This window comes from Camarhynchus parvulus, chromosome 1A (assembly GCF_901933205.1).
Source record: "Camarhynchus parvulus chromosome 1A, STF_HiC, whole genome shotgun sequence".
Lineage (NCBI taxonomy): Eukaryota > Metazoa > Chordata > Aves > Passeriformes > Thraupidae > Camarhynchus > Camarhynchus parvulus.
The window spans coordinates 40,801,959-40,821,802 of record NC_044586.1 but is presented as its reverse complement, the minus strand read 5'-3'; the positions used below and the strand labels follow the sequence as shown (position 1 = coordinate 40,821,802).

Sequence of the window (19,844 nt, the reverse complement as noted above, 5' to 3'; positions counted from 1 at the left end):
TCTTTATTTAAGAAGCTGATTGTAAAAAGTCTGGTAGGTTACAAGCACTAGGGTTATCTTTTAGCAGAGAAAAGATATATGAAACCAGGATGTTTCCCACAGGTGAAAACACTTGGTGCTATGTTCAAGGGATTAGGCAAGGTTTATTTTCCTGGAAAAAATTTATTTTATTCATATTAGCAGCTTTGTTAATTGGCTTTTATTGCAGTGTCTTATCCAGTAATTGTGGAAGTAAGTTCCATGTTAGGTCTGCATACCAGGTGCTATAGAGAATGTATCTCATGTAATATTTTGAATTCATATATAGGCTGACAAGAATGCAAAATTTGCTTTCTTTGTAAAACATATTATATTTTTATTTCCCTATGATGACCTAAAGTGCTTCAAAATAACTCTTCCTTTAAAGAAATATAAGATGAAATGTATAACTTCAAAAGTAAGTTTTTTTCCTAAACATATGCTTAAGTCAAAATACCAGCAGGGAATTCGCTGAATTAAAAGTTATTAGAAGTTTGATACTAATGTAATCTTCTCCCATCACGTCAAGAGTTAATTTATTGGCAATTTGGTTTTTAATTAAAATTGTGCTTCCTGTTTTGAAGGATGGTTCCAGGAGCAACAATTACAAAGTTAAGCTTCATGGTTATAGAGATGGCTGCAAGGTCTATTAGTATTCTTGTTGTAAGTCCACTATATAAAGAGGTGAATTATATTACAGAAATTCAGCCAAAATTCTACTGAATCCAAATGACCCATGGTCCTCATGTAATTCCAGCTGTAATTTTCATCTTGCTCTATTACTTTTTTTAGACCTTCTTGTCTAAAACAATTAAAATTAATACTAGACTCTTGGATATATTATTGCATCATTATCAATACACTTCTAATAAGAGCATATTTTCTTGTGTGTATTCCCTTCAAAAATCTTAAAGCACTATAAAACACCAGGGAATTTGGCCTCAGGAGTTAGCCCTTTTATACATTGATGCCAATTCTCCCTTTGCTGGTAAGACTAGATTGGCGAAGGTCCTGAGCAAGAGGCAGCTTCCGCTTCACTTGCTGCCATTCCTGGATCCCCTCCCTGAGCAAGGCCAGTTAAGCCCAGAAATGATCTCTAATGGAGGCACTTCTTGTCAGACCTTGGTGACACAGCTTCAGAGGCAGAATACCTGAGACAGCCTGAAGGGCAGTGTTGGAGAACACACAAAAGGGGACACCATTCAAAATTACATGAAATGACTGCTTTGATCTCCTGCTTCTGAAATGTCATGTGTTTCCACTGTTGAAACATTCTTGCTTCAAAATAAAAGGAAAATGGCAGATCCAGCAGGAGCTCCTTTCATGCTCTGAAAGACACAGCACAACTAATAGGGGGCTGGGAGAGTTGTTCCTGTGTTCTGTGCCCTTCTGTCACAGTTAGCATGTGAGGCTATCATCACAGAAGGAGTCCCTGCACTTCTGGGCTCTCTAGCAGCAGCTGAATTTGCAGCTGGAACAAATCAGTGTAGCCTGTAGATTCCTGAGATTTGGGCTGGATAGCAATTAAAGTTTTATGGAAGACTAATGTCCTTGCTCTGCAAGAGAAAGCAGATGAAACCCTCTGGTCCTCTGCTTGCAGTGTCCTTGCTGCTTCTGAGCATGAAGGGGTGGAGGAGTCCTTGTGAAAGCGGCCTCTGAGGAATCAGGGGAGCAGGGTTTCCTGGAGTTTTGCATTTGCAGATGCCAAGGTCATCTCACAGACCAGCCCATGGAGTTTCCTGGCTTTTAAATGTTTCAGTTTGGGATTTTTCAACCACACCTGATTTTAGACATAACCTTTAATGTTTGGACTTTTAACTGCATGCCACTGAGGTTTCATCATTCAGAATGAGGGGCCAAACTAGGGAAAAAAAACCCAAATTGTGGGGTTAATTACTCCCAGACAATGAGAGCAATGAAAATGCAGTGATTGGTACTCCTCCTGGAAATAGTGCTGCAGAGCCACACCACTCATTTAATCTGAGACTGCACCCTCTTCAAGAGTGAAGCGTCCAGGTAGCGTGGTACTGACACCCAGCATCCTGAGCTCCTCCAAGCCTTCCCATCTGGGTTTGTCATTGCCTCTGCTGCCAGATCTGCCTGTGTAATGTCTTGGGACAAGGTTATGAGTTTGGCTGAATTCATGTTTAGCCATTACCACTTAGGCATCTGTGTACCTGATCCTCAGCACTTCCAGCTGCAGGAGCACAGTCCAGGAAAACAGCTGGCCCAGCCCAGGGAGTTTCTAAGCTCCATGCCATATGAAAGAGCTGCAGTCTCTTCAGGTTTATGCTAGCAGAGCAGGAAAGACAGCTGTATTTAAGCAGTTTTACCTGAACAAACATTGGTTTTGTAGCCTGCAAATTGATAACTTGTCTACACAAAAATTGCAGAGTGAATGAGCATGGGCTCTTCCCTGTGACAATTTTTCAGATACTTAGTTTAATTTTTCTAGAAGTCTGCACTTTCCAGCACTTTGTCTTCACGTATCCAAATAATTTAGTTTCTTAAATATCCCATGTTAAACTTTTCAAAGCAGCCTGTAATATAAAATCCAAAGTGCTCATATTTTGGCCTTAGGCAGAAAGAAAATACATAGATAAAGTATATACATTCTTTAGCATGTGGTTGCACCACTATTTTTACACCACTTTAATATGAGAAACCTCAGGTTTCTCATATTAAAGTACATATACATCCAAAATCATAGTTGCATATAGGAGTAAATCCAGTTGTTTTCACCATTGCATTAGCCAATAAAGGTTTTACTCCATGTCTGTGAAAAGTTGTATGGAACACTGAGGCATGTGTTATATCCCAGAGGGGGCAAATGGTATCCAGTACTCACGTGGTGTTGCTCATTTTGTCTATCCTTTGGATAGTTACCTTTTTTTTGGAGTTTTGGAAGCGACGGCAGGCTGAGCTGGAGTATGAATGGGACACAGTTGAGTACTTAGAGCAAGAGGAGCAAGTTCGCCCAGAATACGAAGCTCGCTGCACTCACGTAGTGATGAATGAAATCACACAGGTAAGGAATATTTTGACAGCTGGTGTAGGCATGCTTTGAGCAGACACTGTGAAAATGGTGACTCAGGACTGGAGCTCTATAAATCAGCAGTGCCTCAAATTGATAAGCTGGTCTGAAAACAGTCACTTGATAAAGTACAGATGCAGGGAGAGGGAATTGAAATCTGACTGAAAGCACTTTAAAGTAGTTGCCTGTTTGAGGACATTGCACTGCTGAGGTTCCTCTGTCTTAAATAAACAGAAGTAGGCATCATCCCCAGCTTAGAAGACTAAGTCTACTTTATTAAATACCTCAAGAAATTATTAATTGTTGCTGCCAGAGACCAAGATCACAGAGCATTTGCTATCTTTACCTAGGAATGCATCAGGAAAAAAAAAAGGTAAATAAAGGGAAACAATGCATTACTATATGTTATGCCAGGAATGTTTTTTAACCGAAGATGTTTCTGTTTGAAACATGTATAAATAGCTATTGTTGCTAAGTGCATATGGATGAAATTATCATTAATAACAACAAATTTGCAGAGACAAGGATAAGCCTCATTTCAATGACAGAAGATTCATATTTATGAGGATCTTAGTTTAGATTTTTATTTATTATACATTTCAGTAGCTTTAGCTTTGGCAGCTTACTCAAGTTCAGTTTCACTTTTTATTATTCTCTGTCAATAGATTACTCTGTCTTTTGTCTAATCATTTGCACTGCTTTCACATTCCATCCACGTTATAGTAATGTTTATTAGAGAGCACCTGAAAAGTATCAAAATTAACTGCCATAGTTGAAACTATCCTATACAGATCTTCTTTTTATATCTTGTGCTATCAAAAAGCTTATAAACCTATGCCACCTTGAATATATAAAGTCATAGCTAGAAAGTTTCTTCCAGACAGTTCAAAGAGTGAAGAATATGATAAAATATTTTATTTTGATCCTCAGAGATCCTTTAAAGACTCAGTGAATTTTCACAGTACCACATTGAGGTAGTCATTTTCCTTGGGGAAACCATCCCATTGTTCGTATGGAGTACATTGAGAAATGCAGAGATCAAGGACCAAAATTTTTAGTGCCTGCTAAATTTAGCCATTGAAGTTTGAAAGATAATGACCTTGGATGCCATGAACAGCCAAGAAGGATGGGTCCATTCAAAAGGACTATGCACTCTGTAATGGCTGAAGTCAATAAGATCTGAGGACCTGCTACCTCTGTGGAAGTCATTTTTGTCTTAGAAGTGGCATCAAAAAAGACACCTGTAATCAGGCAAGACTTCTGAAATCATGAATAAATGTTGAGTTTCCAGAAAACAAAAAAAGATACTTTTTTCCTTTTTTCTTCCCTCAGTATAATAAAGAGTTCAATTGGAGCACACAAAAAAAAATGAAAGAGAATTGTGTTCTTCCTTGATCTGTTTCCTAATCTTTTACAGCAAGAAGAACATGTGCCATACACTGCATGTGGGAAGTGTGTGCGGATGACTTTCTGTACAAGTGCCATCTTCTTCTGGGTAAAGTTCTTCTCTTATTCTTTCCCCTCATAAACTCACTTTTCAAGTAACTGTCCTCCTGAACTGAACAAAAAATGAGAGTAGAACAGGTTTGGCTGGATTTCCATCTCATGCATGAATCAAGCCCATAAGGTATGGACCACATAGAGAGGGTAGCTGTAGTCACCCAATAGTCATTAGCAGCTGTAGCTTGTGAGTTTTGCTTGTGAGGATGGTCCATTGATTTTTCCTTCATTATTTTAAGACAAATGCCTTTGCTTTTAGGGAGGCAGTAAGGGGAAGACTTTGGTTTATATGCTCTCCTCCTTGCTAGTTTGTGTCTGATTTGTTCCAGCTGTGTTCTTCCATATTGTGTCTCACAGTCCATGACCTCTTTCAGGTTTTGTGTTTCACTTAACAGAGCAAAGCTGAGCACTCTTTAATCTTCCAGAGCTGCTACTTTAATTAAAACTAAACCTTGAAAGCAGTCCAGTCAACCATGACACAATATATAACACAATGAGCAGGCCTAGAGAGATTGCCTTGAAAAGCTCTGTGTTTTAGCATGCGCCTCATCTGTAGCACAAATAGCAGCTGGAAAAGACCTCATTCTCAGTGAAAGGATGCAGATAGGAGATAGAGTGGTGTCTGGCAGCCCAGGAGAGCCTCAGCATTGACACATTTGAAACACAAAGGAAAGAATACCCATTTGCAGTTGGATTTAGATAGGGCAGACTCCGTGTTGCATGGAAGAGATTTGTTCTGGGTTTGTCACTTGTGTTACTGCACAGTTACTGTGTGTGTGGTCAGGGAAGGTAGGTCATGGCAGTTTGCTGAGATAGTGAAAAAAAGATACACAGCCTGTGGACCTTAAACTGAACAATAGCTAGAGAAGTAGCAAAAAATAAAAGCAGGAAGAGATGCAGAAAGAGGAGATGGCAAGCAAGATGGGGTGCCTGGATCATTACTGAAACTCCTGCAGACTCCATGACTTGGCTTAAATTTTTTCTGTTCCTTTGAGGGGTCTGTAATCTGTAATAGTACCATGTGAAGAGAAGGTGCAGCCCCCTCCATAATCAATGTAGACTCACTAGTACATTTGCCATCCTGCCAATTGTCCAATATGAAGAGTTTTCTCCCTTCACATGCCTCAAGGTGCAAGATTTGATTACATTTCTTGTTATATTGGCTTACATCAGTAAAAACCCTTGTTCTTAGTCATAAAACAGACCATCTCTTTTCTTTCCTGCAGATTTACTATGTTACATGAAAAAAAATGTTTCTTTTATGGATTCTCTATTTATTGCTTTGTATCTTATTTGATCATCCTCTTGCAATGGAATGACAGGCACAAAATTGCTTTCCTTTTGCCTATCATAAAAAGTGTTTTGAACTCACTTTTTCCTAATGCCAGTGGTTGAACATGAACATCTTTCTTGCATTCCCTTGGCAGATCCTTTTGATTATTGCTTCAGTTGTTGGAATCATTGTCTACAGGCTCTCAGTTTTCCTGGCGTTCTCCTCAAAGTTGTCGCAGCACGTCAATGGGACGGAGGCCCTCCGCAAGTACCTGACTCCACAGACAGCCACGTCAGTGACCGCCTCCCTCATCAGCTTTGTTGTCATTATGATTCTCAACATCGTCTACGAGAAAGTGGCAATCCTGATCACTGACTTCGGTATGCTGCTGCTCTACCTCAGGTGGAGACGTGGGGTAAAACAGCTAGAAAAAATAGCATTTATATGTATAGTAGGTATTACAGTAGGTGAACATCTGTACCACATCTTTCAGAATTTTCCCACAAAATCACACAATACCACCTAGAAATTTTCCAATATAGATTTTCTCAGTATCAGAGAAATATGATATTCAGCTCTTTGCCTGAAAAGGCCTTACATAGGCAGCATGAAAGATCAATTGTTTACAGTTTTGTGCTTGTAAAACATACAAAACAAAGAAAATTACTACAACAACCAAGCTTTATGAAAACAGATCAGTAAGGCATAACACATTCAATTATATTAGCTTTTGTTTATGGGGAAAATAGCTATTTTCTTGTAAATAAGTGAACTAAGATCACCATTCCAAAGCTACATACCACTCTGATGTTCTTAAACAGATAAACAGTCACAAATAATATTATTCTCTATATCCAGGCCATCAACATCAAAGTAGCTATTTTACTTCAGATATGTGAAGTAGTTTGGTGTTTTCCCTTAATACTGTTTCATCAGTTCAAAGTGTTACATTTGCATCTTTGTAGAGTCGGTTGGATCTGGGTGCTTTTTCTTCCCCTGAGTTATTAGAATTTTTGCTTCTTCTCTTTCTTTATTGTCAGGGAACAAGTTCTTTTCTTTTTACAACCCATACAGTTTTAGAATTATATAATGGTTACAGCATACCTGGGGATTAGGTACCATCTAAATGATAATGCTCTCAGTCATATAAAGGAATATGAGGCATAGAGATACTTTGCAGCTGAGGCTCTGGAACAGCTTGTAGATTACTTGTAGATTGGGTTGGGGGTTTTAAAATTTATTTATTTTTCTTTCATTGCAGAACTTCCAAGGACACAGACTGATTATGAAAACAGTCTGACCACAAAGATGTTCTTGTTCCAGTTTGTCAACTACTATTCTTCATGCTTTTACATAGCCTTCTTTAAGGGTAAATTTGTGGGTCACCCTGGAAGTCCAGTTTATTGGCTGGGAAAGTATCGCAATGAAGAGGTAAGAATGTAGAATGTATAATTAGTCCAGGTATTGTGCTGCAGTTTGGAGTGTATAAAGCAAAACATAGTTGTACATATTTAACCTTAGGGTTTAAAAGTGACTGCCTCCCAAGGTAATTACGTCCTTACAAACCCCTAGCGTAAAAGAATATGGCACAAGACCCAGTTGGGCTTAGAAATGTATTGCACATACCCAAAAAACTGTATTTTACAATGGTCCTACAATCTGTGACTGGGCACACAGAAAAGACAGAATATCAGTGGAAGCATTCCTGTTTCACTGGGTGACCCTGACCTGCTGATAGCACAGAGCTGCATGACTTTACCTGGTATTTCACTCTTCCACTGGTATTCTGTCAACTGACCATATGTGGCCTGGATTTGGCTTTTGCATACCTTACTGGAAAGGTTTGCCTAGACAGTCTTCTTCGATTGTTTTCAGTCATGTTGTTATAATAAATCAGGGATGCATAATTTTAAATGCTTCATGCATGCCTGAAAAGTTACCCAACCTCAAAAAAATTTTCCCGTCTCTCCCAATCTTCAGTGTGATCCAGGTGGATGTCTCCTGGAGCTCACAACCCAGCTTGCCATCATAGTGGGAGGGAAAGCTATCTGGAACAACATTCAGGAAGTGCTTGTTCCGTAAGTTCAAACTATTAAGTAATCTTCTTTTTCACGGTTGAAAAATACTGTTTTGCTTGATGCCTTCAGGCATTTGGTCACTGAGTTTGGTAAGTGCATATTGTGTTCTGAAAGAATAAGACTTGTCTTCAGAGTCTTTTTTGGTCTAGTAGTCTGGGCTCCTGTCTCTGTTGTTTTATCTGATTTTAATTCTAATCAGAAATTCTTAATTCTTCCTTCCTCTGCACGTCAAACTCGATGTGTTTCAGGTTGAATATTCAAAACTGAGGTAGTAAAAGCTATGACAATATTAAACTGAAGACTTGCTTAATATTGATTAGAATGGTTTGTTGTTATACATTGGGATTTTAAAAGTCGTGTATAAGTTACTATTTCAATTAATTTAGTAGATATAAATCACTGTGATTCTGGTATATTTACACTCTTATTTATGGCTTGTAAAAACCCACTTGAAGGGTAAGGCAACAAAAGTTGCCTTTCTTAGGAAGAAAGTTTTGAATAATTCATAAATAAATAAATCAGTTGTTTAAATCTACAGCAGAAACGGGTTTTTTTGTTGTTTTTTTTTTGCATTTACTGGATTTCTTTAGGTTTTTTTACCAATGTTAGTGGTTTTTTTCTCCTTGTCTGATAGTTTGGTCAAGAATCTAATTGGAAGATATTCTGCATCTGCTAGATCAGAAAAAGTTGTTCCCCGTTGGGAGCATGACTACCACCTCCAACCCATTGGAAAACTTGGACTATTTTATGAGTATCTTGAAATGGGTAAGGAACAGTTTAGTCCGGATTCACTACCACTGCTGGATACAAACATGTTCTAAAGAAAATCTTCACACAAGCAATGCTTAATATGGTGGGCAGAGGAGACATTAATGTTTTCTGAGACAAGTTTTGATTGAGCCATTACAGATGGTTTTACAGGCTTTTGTTAAGCAGCTGAGCCTTAATCCATTTTATAACTAGGAAGCATCATGTGATTTACAAGAAGGAGTACTGCTGCTTCCTTGCCTAATCCTGTGAGAAATGCATTCAGAAGGCAGACCCCTGTCATGTTCTGGTGCTGCACAGCAGAGCCCTGTGTCACACTGCTCTGCTGGAGCTCTGCAGTCACCAGGACTCATTATTGGTGGTAACCTGGGAGCTGGCAGGCCATGGCTGGTTTGTTGCCACCATCCATTCTGTGACAACATTGCCAGTGTGCTTAAGGCAGCACCCAGACACCAGTAAGATGATTGTTGGTTTGGGCTTTCCAGTTCAGTACGGAGACAGATAGTCATGAGATTTCCAGGTCCTCATGGTAAAGATGTCAGAAAGAAATGGATATTTGAACATCCAGAATAGTTCCTCATGCTGTGTTGTGATTTGTAATATTTTCCTGTCCCCTTCACCCAGCAGGTTTTTTTCAGTACTGTTGTGCTACTATTTTCTTATCCAAAAGAGTCACTAGGAACCCAGCTACTCTTGCTTGTTTCTCCCACCTGAATTTGGAGTATATAAACTATACATGCCTACACTTGCTTATCTCCAGGAAATGAAAGCCTCACCAATGCATGTAACCTCTCCCTTTCACAGTCATTCAGTTTGGCTTTGTGACCCTGTTTGTGGCGTCGTTCCCCCTGGCTCCTCTTCTGGCTCTCATTAACAACATGCTGGAAATCCGGCTGGATGCGTGGAAGCTGACAACGCAGTTCAGGCGCATGGTGCCACAGAAGGCACAGGACATTGGAGCCTGGCAGCCCATCCTGCAGGGCATAGCCATTCTGGCCGTGGTCACCAATGTAAGTACGGTGCCAGCAGCTGCAAAAGAGAAAATGCCTTCTCTGCAGGTGCCACATCCACATGTGGGAATGCTGTGCATGGCAGTGCAACTGAAATGATCCTTAAGGCATATCTTCTGAAAACAGAAATTCAGCTTCTTTCCTGTGTGCTTAAAATACCACGTGGGTTCAAAATTGCGTATCAGAATGAATTTTCTGAGAATTTGGACTCTAATCTGTTCTTCAGTTGTGCTTAATTTTTTTAACTACACAACAAACTGAATTTTAAGAGAGTTTCTTGAAAATATTTAAGAAAAAAAATCTGATTAATATACTTCTAACAATGAAATTCAGATGTTTCACGTTTTTTGTATCAATTCACCAATTTTTATTTGTAGGCTGCATTGTGGGAAGAAAAATAAGCCATTATTATTTATCACTGTGGACTATTTGTGGAATACTAAACAGGAGCTAATCTGTATTAACTTACAGAAAATTCTTGCTGCTGGCCTTTTTTAAAGGAATAATGACCACTGGTTTCTTCTGCAGGCACAATAACACCTCAGCCTATCCATGGGGAATAGCCTTTCTCAACAAGGTCACTGTTTTCTTCTGTTTTCAGAGAGATCCAAATATGTTATGCTATTGGATAACTGTATTTCCTAGTCAATTTAGCTGGATCTTGTAAAACCAATATGAAACTAGAAGTTGAACATGTATCTTAAGATTACTTTAAAATATTGTGGCTTATCACAGTTCTCGTGATATTCAGGGCAGAGTTACAGTGGCTTTGGTGACCTCATGTTGACTTGGCCGTGTGTAGGCTTCTGTCAGGAACGTGTTGGTGCCCTGCTTTTGGCAGATGATGTCAGTGTGCGAGCAGGGCACCGGCCACTCGCCTCTGGGGGCCGTCGCGTGCGAGGCGCTCAGCTCCAGAGACTGTCACGTCCAAACAGCCCTGCTGCACGTGTTGTGAGGACCTCAGAGAGATTGGTATTTATTGCTAATGAGGTGTGGGCCATAAAGCCATGTGCTTGAGCAAATGCTAGAAGCTGTTTTCCTCCTTTAAGTGTGTTTCTTTCCTTGTTTGACATCCAGGAACTGATCCAAGTCATCAGTCTCTAACAACCCTGCCTTGATTTTTACCTTAGTACACAGAAAGTGTTTCTTCTCTTCTACATGACTTGTTACAGCTAATTATACTAGGGTAGTGTATCATCTTCCCCTTGGTGCGTCTTCTCCTTCATGCATGTTACCTTTGTAGCAGCTGCTAGTGCTTGCAATCAACTTTTGCACAAAGCTACCAGTTTTGAGAGTTGCCGTGAGGCACTGGACTTGCTATTGCATCTGTTGTTGATTTGAAGACTGATTTTAATTAGTTATGGTATAAATGGAAAACTGTGTGCAGTAAGGCTTGGGAAGCAAAGAATGTGCTGTTTGTTTGTAGTTCTCCAGTGCAATAGTCTGAAATGCAGCCCATAATTCAAGAGGAAAAAAGTTTTTCCTTTGAGAGGATGCCGTAGGATTAGTTCTCGTATTTCTGTCCTTGAAGCTCTCCGGAGCACATCTGGAGATCATTCTGAGAGAGGGAGGAGAGTGAGACAAGGCTCAGATTTAGGATGATGAGAGACCTGGGGCCTTGCAAAAAAAGATTCAGTAAGATCAACTATTAAGCTCTGTAAATACCATATTCCAGCGTCTTTCTGATACAAAGAAGCAGCATCAAACTCATTTGGTCCAAAGGCAGAAGGAATTTTTTTGCCTTACTGTTAAGTTGATATTAATTCATTTATGGTCTGACTAGATGAGCTAATGAACAGGAAAAAAGTTTATTTCACAAAAATTTTCTATGCTTGTAATTCAGACTACAAATACTCTACTTGTACTCTACTTTTAACTCTACTTCAGAGTTAAAAACAGAGTAATTTAGCTGTGAGGTCGTCTCCCTGCAGCTGCAAGACACAGTAATATATACTTCTTGTCAGTCAAAAACACCTACTCAGCATGTAAATATAAACAACACATAATTTTCACTTCATTTCACATTGGCATGTAATGCTTAAAAACAGTTTTTAAAAGTGCATGCCAACTACATTTGATTTAAGCCAAAGTGCAGTACAAGAAAAACACCTTATCCTTGAAAATTTTCAATGACTTTTAGACCTAGGATGCCTTTTTTTATTTCTTATCAGCCAAACTTTCTCTCAGCTGAACCCACTTGTAACAATATTCTGGAGAACTAAATACAGATCTTGGACCACAGTCTCAGAAGGATTGTTTCTGCAACTTTTATCTTAACTACAGTTTAGCTTCTCAGGTTCTTCAAAATAAGCCAGCTCAAAAGGTCAGACCCTAGGATATCATTCGTCATTTGGCAGTGGTGCTACTTGAGGTAGGGTGGGTCTTGCCCCCTTTTCAACTCCCTGCTCTTTCCCCTTTGGTCCTGCCTCTTGCATTGTGCTGGCACCAGCACTGTAGAAACACATGATTAATCAGACCAGGGAAAAGATCCAGTGGTGATTCCCAGTCAGATCAGCATTTTCATCTCATCTGCTGGTTGGGGCCAGGACTGCCCAAGCCAGCACAGAGCACAAGTCAACTGCTAGAGGCAGATGCAGGATGTTGTTTTAGCTAGCACTGCCACCAAAGCATTGTTCAAGGAACTGTAGAAGAGTTATCCACATTTTTTTCACCCTTTCTCCTCTCTCCCCTTCCCTTTTTCTGCAACTGTTACAAATACCTCTTCAGGCTGGGATTGTCTGGCCGGAAATGCTGCACAAAAATTGAAATTTTTTGTCCCATGTCATCAAAATAAGGAAATACAGATCTCATTAATTACAGAATGGCATGATGGAGAATAAGAAACAGATATGAACCAGTTTTTGTGCTCCTCTGTTACCCATTATTGCTTGACTTTGCCCCAACTCTGTCATATGATTTTCCTGTAGTTTTTTCTGCATCCTTTATACATCTGTGCTTAAACCTCCTTCTGCCTGATCTCATCAGATCCCTACTTCACACCTTTCTCTTCCATGTCTCTGCCCTGGTTCTTTCCATCCGTGTTATCAAGTGGTATTTTTATCCTGGTGTGGGACAAAACTCTTCTCTTAGAGTGCTGGGGTGCAGCTGGTCATTCCTTCCCAGATGCTGGGCACCAGAGGCGCCTGTTGTCATGAGTTGGCTCGGCAGCCTCTTGCTAAATACTCAGCTGCAGATCTTGCCAGTGGAAAGTCTTCCTCACAGGGAAACCTTTTGAACTTGCAGTAGCAGGGGAGGAAATTGGATTAAACATATTTAACCTGTCCTCCAGAATAGGATGTTTTGGGAAGTTCATGAGTTTAGAAAAGACTTCCCACAACAAACCCACAGATCATATTTCCTACCCAGTTTGTGACTAGCAGACTGAGTAGGACAGGGACTCTCTTGAGCAAGATAAAAACAAATGGTCACGTCATGTACAGCAGCACTATGCAGCTGCTACTAAAAAAAATTATCTTGGCATCAAGAGCAGTTTCCACATGTACTCTGCTGTAGTAGGAGGCAACAAGTACCAAGATGAATTTGGGCTGGCTAGCACCTCAGAAAGGGTGGGAAGTTTCTAGGATCAGAGATGGATCAGTTATATATCTAAATTATTTAATTCCTTTACTCAGACATCGGAGAACCTGGTGACATTTAATTTTCTATTACTGAAAAACTCTTCTGTTGTTTCCATTAGTTTCATCAGGCAGAATTTCTTCAAGCATCTCATTAGTACTCATAAGAAGCACATTTGCTGATCTTCTCTGCATGCCCGTGAAAGAAGTGTTTTATAGTATAACAGTCTTAAGGCATTCAGCCGAGCTAGCAGAATTTAGAGACTGTACAGAGTGCACATGCCAGAAAGGGATTGTTTGTGCCCATGAGAGACTACATGCTCATTTACAGAATGAGCAACCACTGACAGGAAAAGAACATATTTTCTATTTTTAGCTCTTATGCTAACTTTTGAGATTATAAGTATATGGCAAAGGAATGCATATTAAAGCTTATTTCTTTAATGCTGCTCTGCTTTTTTGTCTTCTCTGTCTGAAATGCAGGCTTTGATCATTGCTTTTACATCTGACATGATTCCTCGTCTGGTTTATTACTGGTCCTTTTCGGTCCCTCCTTACGGGAGCCACAGCACTCACACTATGGAGGGGTATATAAACAGCACACTTTCTGTCTTCAATATATCAGACTTCAAGAATGAAAGCAAGCCTTCTTCCCCTTGGCTTGGGAAACAAACAACATGCAGGCAAGTGTCAAATAAGCATTTGTCATTTTCCAATTACAAAAATAATGGTTTTTATATCTAAGCCATCTAATTCAGTAAAAAATATCCCTTAAGAAACATTAAAACATAGGAAAATCCAGCTTATTTTGAATGGCAGAATGGAGTGGAAGTATTCACCCATAAGTTTGTGCTACTCAGAAAATTCTTTTTTTTTTTTTTTTAATTTGGCTTTCTCCTAGCTGATAGTTTTCCAAAAAAGCACCTTAAAATTTTTATCAGTAATTCTTAATAAAATGGCAAAAATACAACATTTCAGCCAAATATGGCTTATCTTGCAGATATGATTTTACCCATCACGGTAGTTCCCGAAGCTGACTGTTCCTGGACAGGTTAAGCAGGGCCATGTCGTGCTCCATCCTCTGGCCACAGCACCGCACTGCAGAGATGCCAGAGACAGCTCCTGACTTTCCTGTTTGCTTTCAGATACCGGGATCTCCGCTACCCTCCTGGTCACCAGCACCAATATGAGCACAACATATACTACTGGCATGTCATTGCAGCCAAGCTGGCTTTCATCATCGTCATGGAGGTCAGTGTATGGGGGTTTGAGCATTGCCTATTTAGTCTCTTCCCTCTCTGCAGAAAATCCTTCCAAGCCTTTCGGTCCAGGCACAGCTATCAGAGCTGGTGGTCTGTGCTAGCATGAGCAAGAACTTGGGAGATGTAAATTAAGAGTAGTAACATTGGAAAAATAATTCTCTGAAATCATGACATCAGCTGAGGATTGCCCCACATATCTGCAGCTTCTTTTCTCAAGAACTGTAGAATAATTTTTAGTAGCAGAAATAGAATACATGTACTTAGAGGAAGTTTGCACACAGTGTCCTGAATGCATGTGCACAATACCTGTTTGTAATACATGTACATAATGCAGGTACAATACATGGCAGAGTGAAGTCTATAAAGACAGTCCCTGTAAGAAGTGATCATCTCTAGATGATCATCAAAAAACAATTGCTCTTTCCTCTGCAGCTACAGCCTGGGCTTACGAAAGATGGGAATTCAGTCCAAGATGAAGAGAGAGAAATATTGGGTATTATTTAATTATAAAATATGTTTAGGTCCTGATACAGGGACTACTGAAGTCATCAGAAACTGGTTAGAGCAGATTTCCTGTATCAGAGAAAAGTAATTGCCCCAGAGTCATTTGAACAAACATAAAAAATCTTATAGGAAACTGCAAAAAGTGTTTCCATGCAGGAGGGAAGCACTGTGTACCAGGGTTTCCCCAAAGCAGGCAGAGAAGTCCTTGCTCAAATCAGGATTGGAAAATCAGAAATTCTTGTTTATCAGATAATTATTCTATTTTATTAGTCATGTCTTTTTAAAATCTTTTTCTAGTGTTAGATACTGGCACGGAATCAGCTCAGCCTCTTAAGACAAAAAGTGACATTTCATTTATAATGATAATAATGTCCTGTTCAACCTGACTGACATTTTTTCATTTTCGCCTTTCCCAGCATGTCATATACTTTGTGAAGTTTATTATTTCGTATGTAATTCCGGATGTATCAGAGAAGACCAAGAGCAAGGTCAAACGAGAGAAGTACCTCACACAGAAACTATTACACGAGAATGATCTCAAAGGTGTGAAAAAAACCATGGGCAAAACAGCTGACAAAATCATCAAAGGAGCAGACAGCACTTTCCGACCTAAAGATGAATGAGGACTTTTTCATATGGAATACAGTACTTGGACAGCTAATATCTGTCCAGATATTACCAATAGCTATCAAGCACTTTGGATTTACTAAGCATTGTTTCTTGCAGCTCTTACATGCTCATTTACCAGTTTCCCTTGGACAAATGCAACCACTGCAATGCAGATAAGAGTTATCATTTTTTTAAACAGCTTTTTAGAACATATTAAAAACAAAAAAAAAGAAAAAGGTGAAAATTATTTATCCTCTTAAGAAGATGCTGATTAATTCCCAAACACCTAGGCTGCTTTCTACTTTTCTTAGGCATCAGCTATTAGATAACTAGTCTAACTTGAATAAACCTCAAAAACAAGAATGATTTGCTGTAAGAATATCGTCGCATCCAATGAAGGAGTTTTGATTGCTTGCTAATGCAGACCTCAGCTATAAAATGAAGAGGAAAAGCCAAAACATGAAGGAAAAAGAAAGAAAATACAACTCAAAATCCCACTGTTAAGCCATTAGAGTTGACATACTAAACATGGTTGTTTGCAACTCTGAATTAACTATGCATACTGAGACTTAAATGGATAACAAGATATTTCAATTAATCATGGACTTGGATCACAAGAAGCAACAGGACTGTAAGCCCATCCTGTTCATCAATCTCCGTGTAAACAGGAGAATTGCCTTTGAAATCAATGCATACAAACTGACCTTACAGCACGCCAAGTGAGTAGAAAACTCAGGCATTTTATCTTTCCCCAGTCAATGTACTTTCATTAGTTCACTCGCCCATTCTGAGCTAAATGCTCATAGCCCTGAAGGTCTCCTACCTGTAAAAGCAATAAGTGTTAAAAGTCTTTTCACATACTAAATCAATATTTGTGGAGGGCTGTCTTTTGCATTTCTCTCACGCCAGAACGTGCTTTTCCCTGAGGTTTTGACATAGGACGAATGTGCAGCTGAACATTTTGATACAACCTTGCATGATAAAGTGAATTCTGACAAGACTATGAATCTATTGGAATTGGAGATTGGAATAAACCATTTAATAGGCCTTAACCATGCTGTGAAGCTTTGAATAATATGGAAGGATGTCAGAGGTGTGGAGTCATGTGCTACAGCCATCAGTCATCTTCAAATCAGGCTGCCAATCTCCCCGCTTATTTTGGCTCCAACTGCAAACTGGGAATTAGGGAATTACAGATTAGGCACGTATGTGGAAGGCTATTTTGTGCCTGAAGAAGTGATATTGCAGATTATTAACTTGCTTTCTCTTTTAACAGTTTAACAGTTTTAATGAACAAATTCATATAAATCATGAAAACCAAAACCTTCTTAAAAAAGAAAAATATGCCTGTGCTCTATAACCCAGGTGATTATGTTTGTAATTTTGTACTCTTCTTAAATGCAATAGATATGCAGAATTTTTAGGCAGATTATTCATATAGCTTTTTAAGTATGAAGTCCATTTACAGAAATTAAATAGCATTTGGAAGATGCATTTTATGCAGTCAATAATCAGAAGGAATTAAACCTATGAATTTTGCAGCAAAATCTCCAAATACTGAGTGCCATGTAACTCAAGCCTGTCTTTTGAAGCAAACCCTATAGAATCATAAGATCACTCAGACTCGAAAAGACCTTTAAGATTATCAAGCCCAACCATTAACCTGACACTGCCAATTCCACAACTAAACCCTGTCCCTGAGTGCCACATCTACATGTCTTTTAAATACCACTCTCTGAGCCCGGCCATCCAGCCAGTTTTTTATCTAGCCAGCAGTAGGTCTGCCCGAGCTGTGAGCAGATGAGCACCCATTCAGCCCCAGGGACTTGTGTCTGTCTAAGTGGTGTAGTAGGTCAGTGACCATTTCCCCTTGGATTATGAGGGCTTCATTCTGCTCCCTGCCCCTGTCTCCCACCTCAGGGGGCTGGGGTCTCAGAGAACAACTGGTCTTACTACTAAAGACTGAGGCAAAAAAGGCATTGAGTACCTCATGCTTTTCCTCATTTTTGTCTGGGTGTTTTCCACCGCATCCAACAAAGGATTGAGAGTCTCCTTAGCCCTCCTTTTGTTGCTAATATGTTTATAGAAACATTATTATTGTCTTTTGCAGCAGTAGCCAGACTAAGTTCTAGTTGGGCTTTGGCCCTTCTAATTTTCTTCCTGCATAACCTCATAGCATTAGTCTTCCTGAGCTGTCTGCCCCTTCTTCCAAAGGTCATCGACTCTCCTTTTTTACCTGAGTTCCAGCCAAAGCTCCCTGTTCAGCCAGGCTGGTCTTCTCTTCTTTTGAATATTTCCAGGGATGGAGACTCCACAACCTCTCCGGGCCCCCTGTGTCCCTGCTCAGTCATCGTCACAGTGAAAAAGTGTTTCAGTTTCTGCCTCTTGTCCCGTCACTGCATAATATACCAAACTTTCAGTTAAAACCAACTTTTGTCCAAAAACTTTATTCAAGGAACAATTTTAGTGAAGTAGTCAGGATTTCCCTGTGGAAAATGAGTTGATTTAGAAAGGACAGTCAGCTCATTTCATACTTGGAGCTTTTGATTTCAGCTTTCAATTGGACCTTTCTCATTTGCAGTTGTGTTCAGATGAGAGATGCCATTTTTATTCCCTCATCAGTAATCACAGTACCAGTGTGCCTTAAATACCTTTCCAGGTGTGATGTTAGAGGGCTGGGACAGGTAAGGAGGCATCCTGTGATAAAGGGAGGAAAAATACAGCACAAAATGGACCATTTCAGGTAATTATTTGGTCTTAAGGAAGCTCTTTGGAAGTTAAAGAGACTAGGAAACAAACGAATTGTCATACTGTGAGCAGTGGCAGAGCTTAAGGCTGATTTTCAGGAGTTCCTAGACTTATGGACCTTTGTTTGATACCTGGGGACTCTCCAAGTTGTTTCTTCCTACATCAGTTGTCATAATTTCCTAAAGGGAGAGTTAGCCCTCAGTGTCATTAAGAGTTTATACTCCTGCCTTCAAAATAACAATTAAAAAACCTGCTACATCAGCAAAGCCTATGTGCCTGTGGCTTGGGCTCCTCACATAATAAAATCCTAATCAGCCCTGAGTGTGTTTCTATGTAACCTTTTTTGTTCAGATGACAAATGTGCTTTGGAAACCAGTCTTCCACTTGTCTCCATTTTCTGGGAGGCATCACAGATTAGTCTGGGCACACATGGACTGAGTTCCTTTTGGTTCAAACTGACCCAGAAGGCAGCTTTTAGATAATGGTCACTGACAGGCCCTCAGTCTGCTGAAACAAGAGCTGGGCTGAAGAGAGTGGTGAGCTCTGCATGGGCATCACCTAGCCAACATTAACTTTTTGCTTGGGTGATTTGCTTCTGAAATGCTCCTTGCTAATGTAGCTGTAACATTTCATTTCAGAAGACATTACATCAGGAACTCAGTTCAGTTTGCCATGTGCTCAGTGTTATTCACAGCAGAGTTCTGAATCAGAGAAAGAAGAGGGAATCCAACACAGTGCCTAATAATTGCATTTTAATAGTTTGATTTAAGCTGTGCAGTTTCTGAAGCCTCTACCTCCAGCTGCTGAAATGTGCTCTGCTTGCATGACGGAAGCTCTGCGGGGGCTTAAGAACAAAATACTGGGGGCCAGTTGCCAACATATGAGTATTTGTAATTTTTTTTTTTTTTTTAGCCTTTGTCACTTTAATTAAAGATCTGCTTGAAGGAAAAATCAGCATTTGTTTTAAACTCTGACTCAATTTTACCTTTTTTCTACACTTGATACATAGACCAGACTCCTACCTTGTACAGATCTATTGAAGTCAGGGTGAATTTGGACCAGTGACCATTTCATTGCCTTACCAAGCACCATAAATTACAGATGATCACCACTGTTTTAGACTCTGTGTATGTCAATAAAATTCAGAATGTAAGAGTGTATTTTTTATTTTTCTAAGAATGTTTGCAATTAGTTTCTGAATATTAAGGTTTCTTTATATTTATTGTCATTAAATAAAGTCTATTTTAAAATATCAATACATCTGATGTTGATTAGTGTTGTTTGTTTTTCCTTGAATGATACTGCTGCTGCCAAATGCTACACTTAAATTATTACAGTGTCATCCCTGTCTTAATTTCCATATTCATCCTCCTTTTCAATCTTATTCCATTAAAGTGTTACTAGTGCTGAAATTTATCTTCTGGGTTTTTCTGCATCCCCTAGATGGAAGTCATTCCTTCAACAC

General features: G+C 39.5%; 1 protein-coding gene across 1 annotated transcript in view; it reads left to right on the top strand.

Annotated features, from left to right (window-relative positions):
• The window catches only part of ANO6 (anoctamin 6), a 70,596-nt gene extending 51,051 nt beyond the window's left edge, over positions 1-19,545 (top strand). The window contains exons 11-20 of the mRNA XM_030959840.1: positions 2,901-3,046; positions 4,470-4,547; positions 5,980-6,205; positions 7,087-7,256; positions 7,806-7,903; positions 8,538-8,668; positions 9,476-9,681; positions 13,740-13,939; positions 14,402-14,507; positions 15,439-19,545. Of these exons, the coding sequence (XP_030815700.1) occupies positions 2,901-3,046; positions 4,470-4,547; positions 5,980-6,205; positions 7,087-7,256; positions 7,806-7,903; positions 8,538-8,668; positions 9,476-9,681; positions 13,740-13,939; positions 14,402-14,507; positions 15,439-15,645 (1,568 nt within the window). The 3' untranslated portion in view covers positions 15,646-19,545. The remainder of the gene's footprint in view (positions 1-2,900; positions 3,047-4,469; positions 4,548-5,979; positions 6,206-7,086; positions 7,257-7,805; positions 7,904-8,537; positions 8,669-9,475; positions 9,682-13,739; positions 13,940-14,401; positions 14,508-15,438) is intronic.
• Positions 19,546-19,844: the final 299 nt, after the last annotated feature.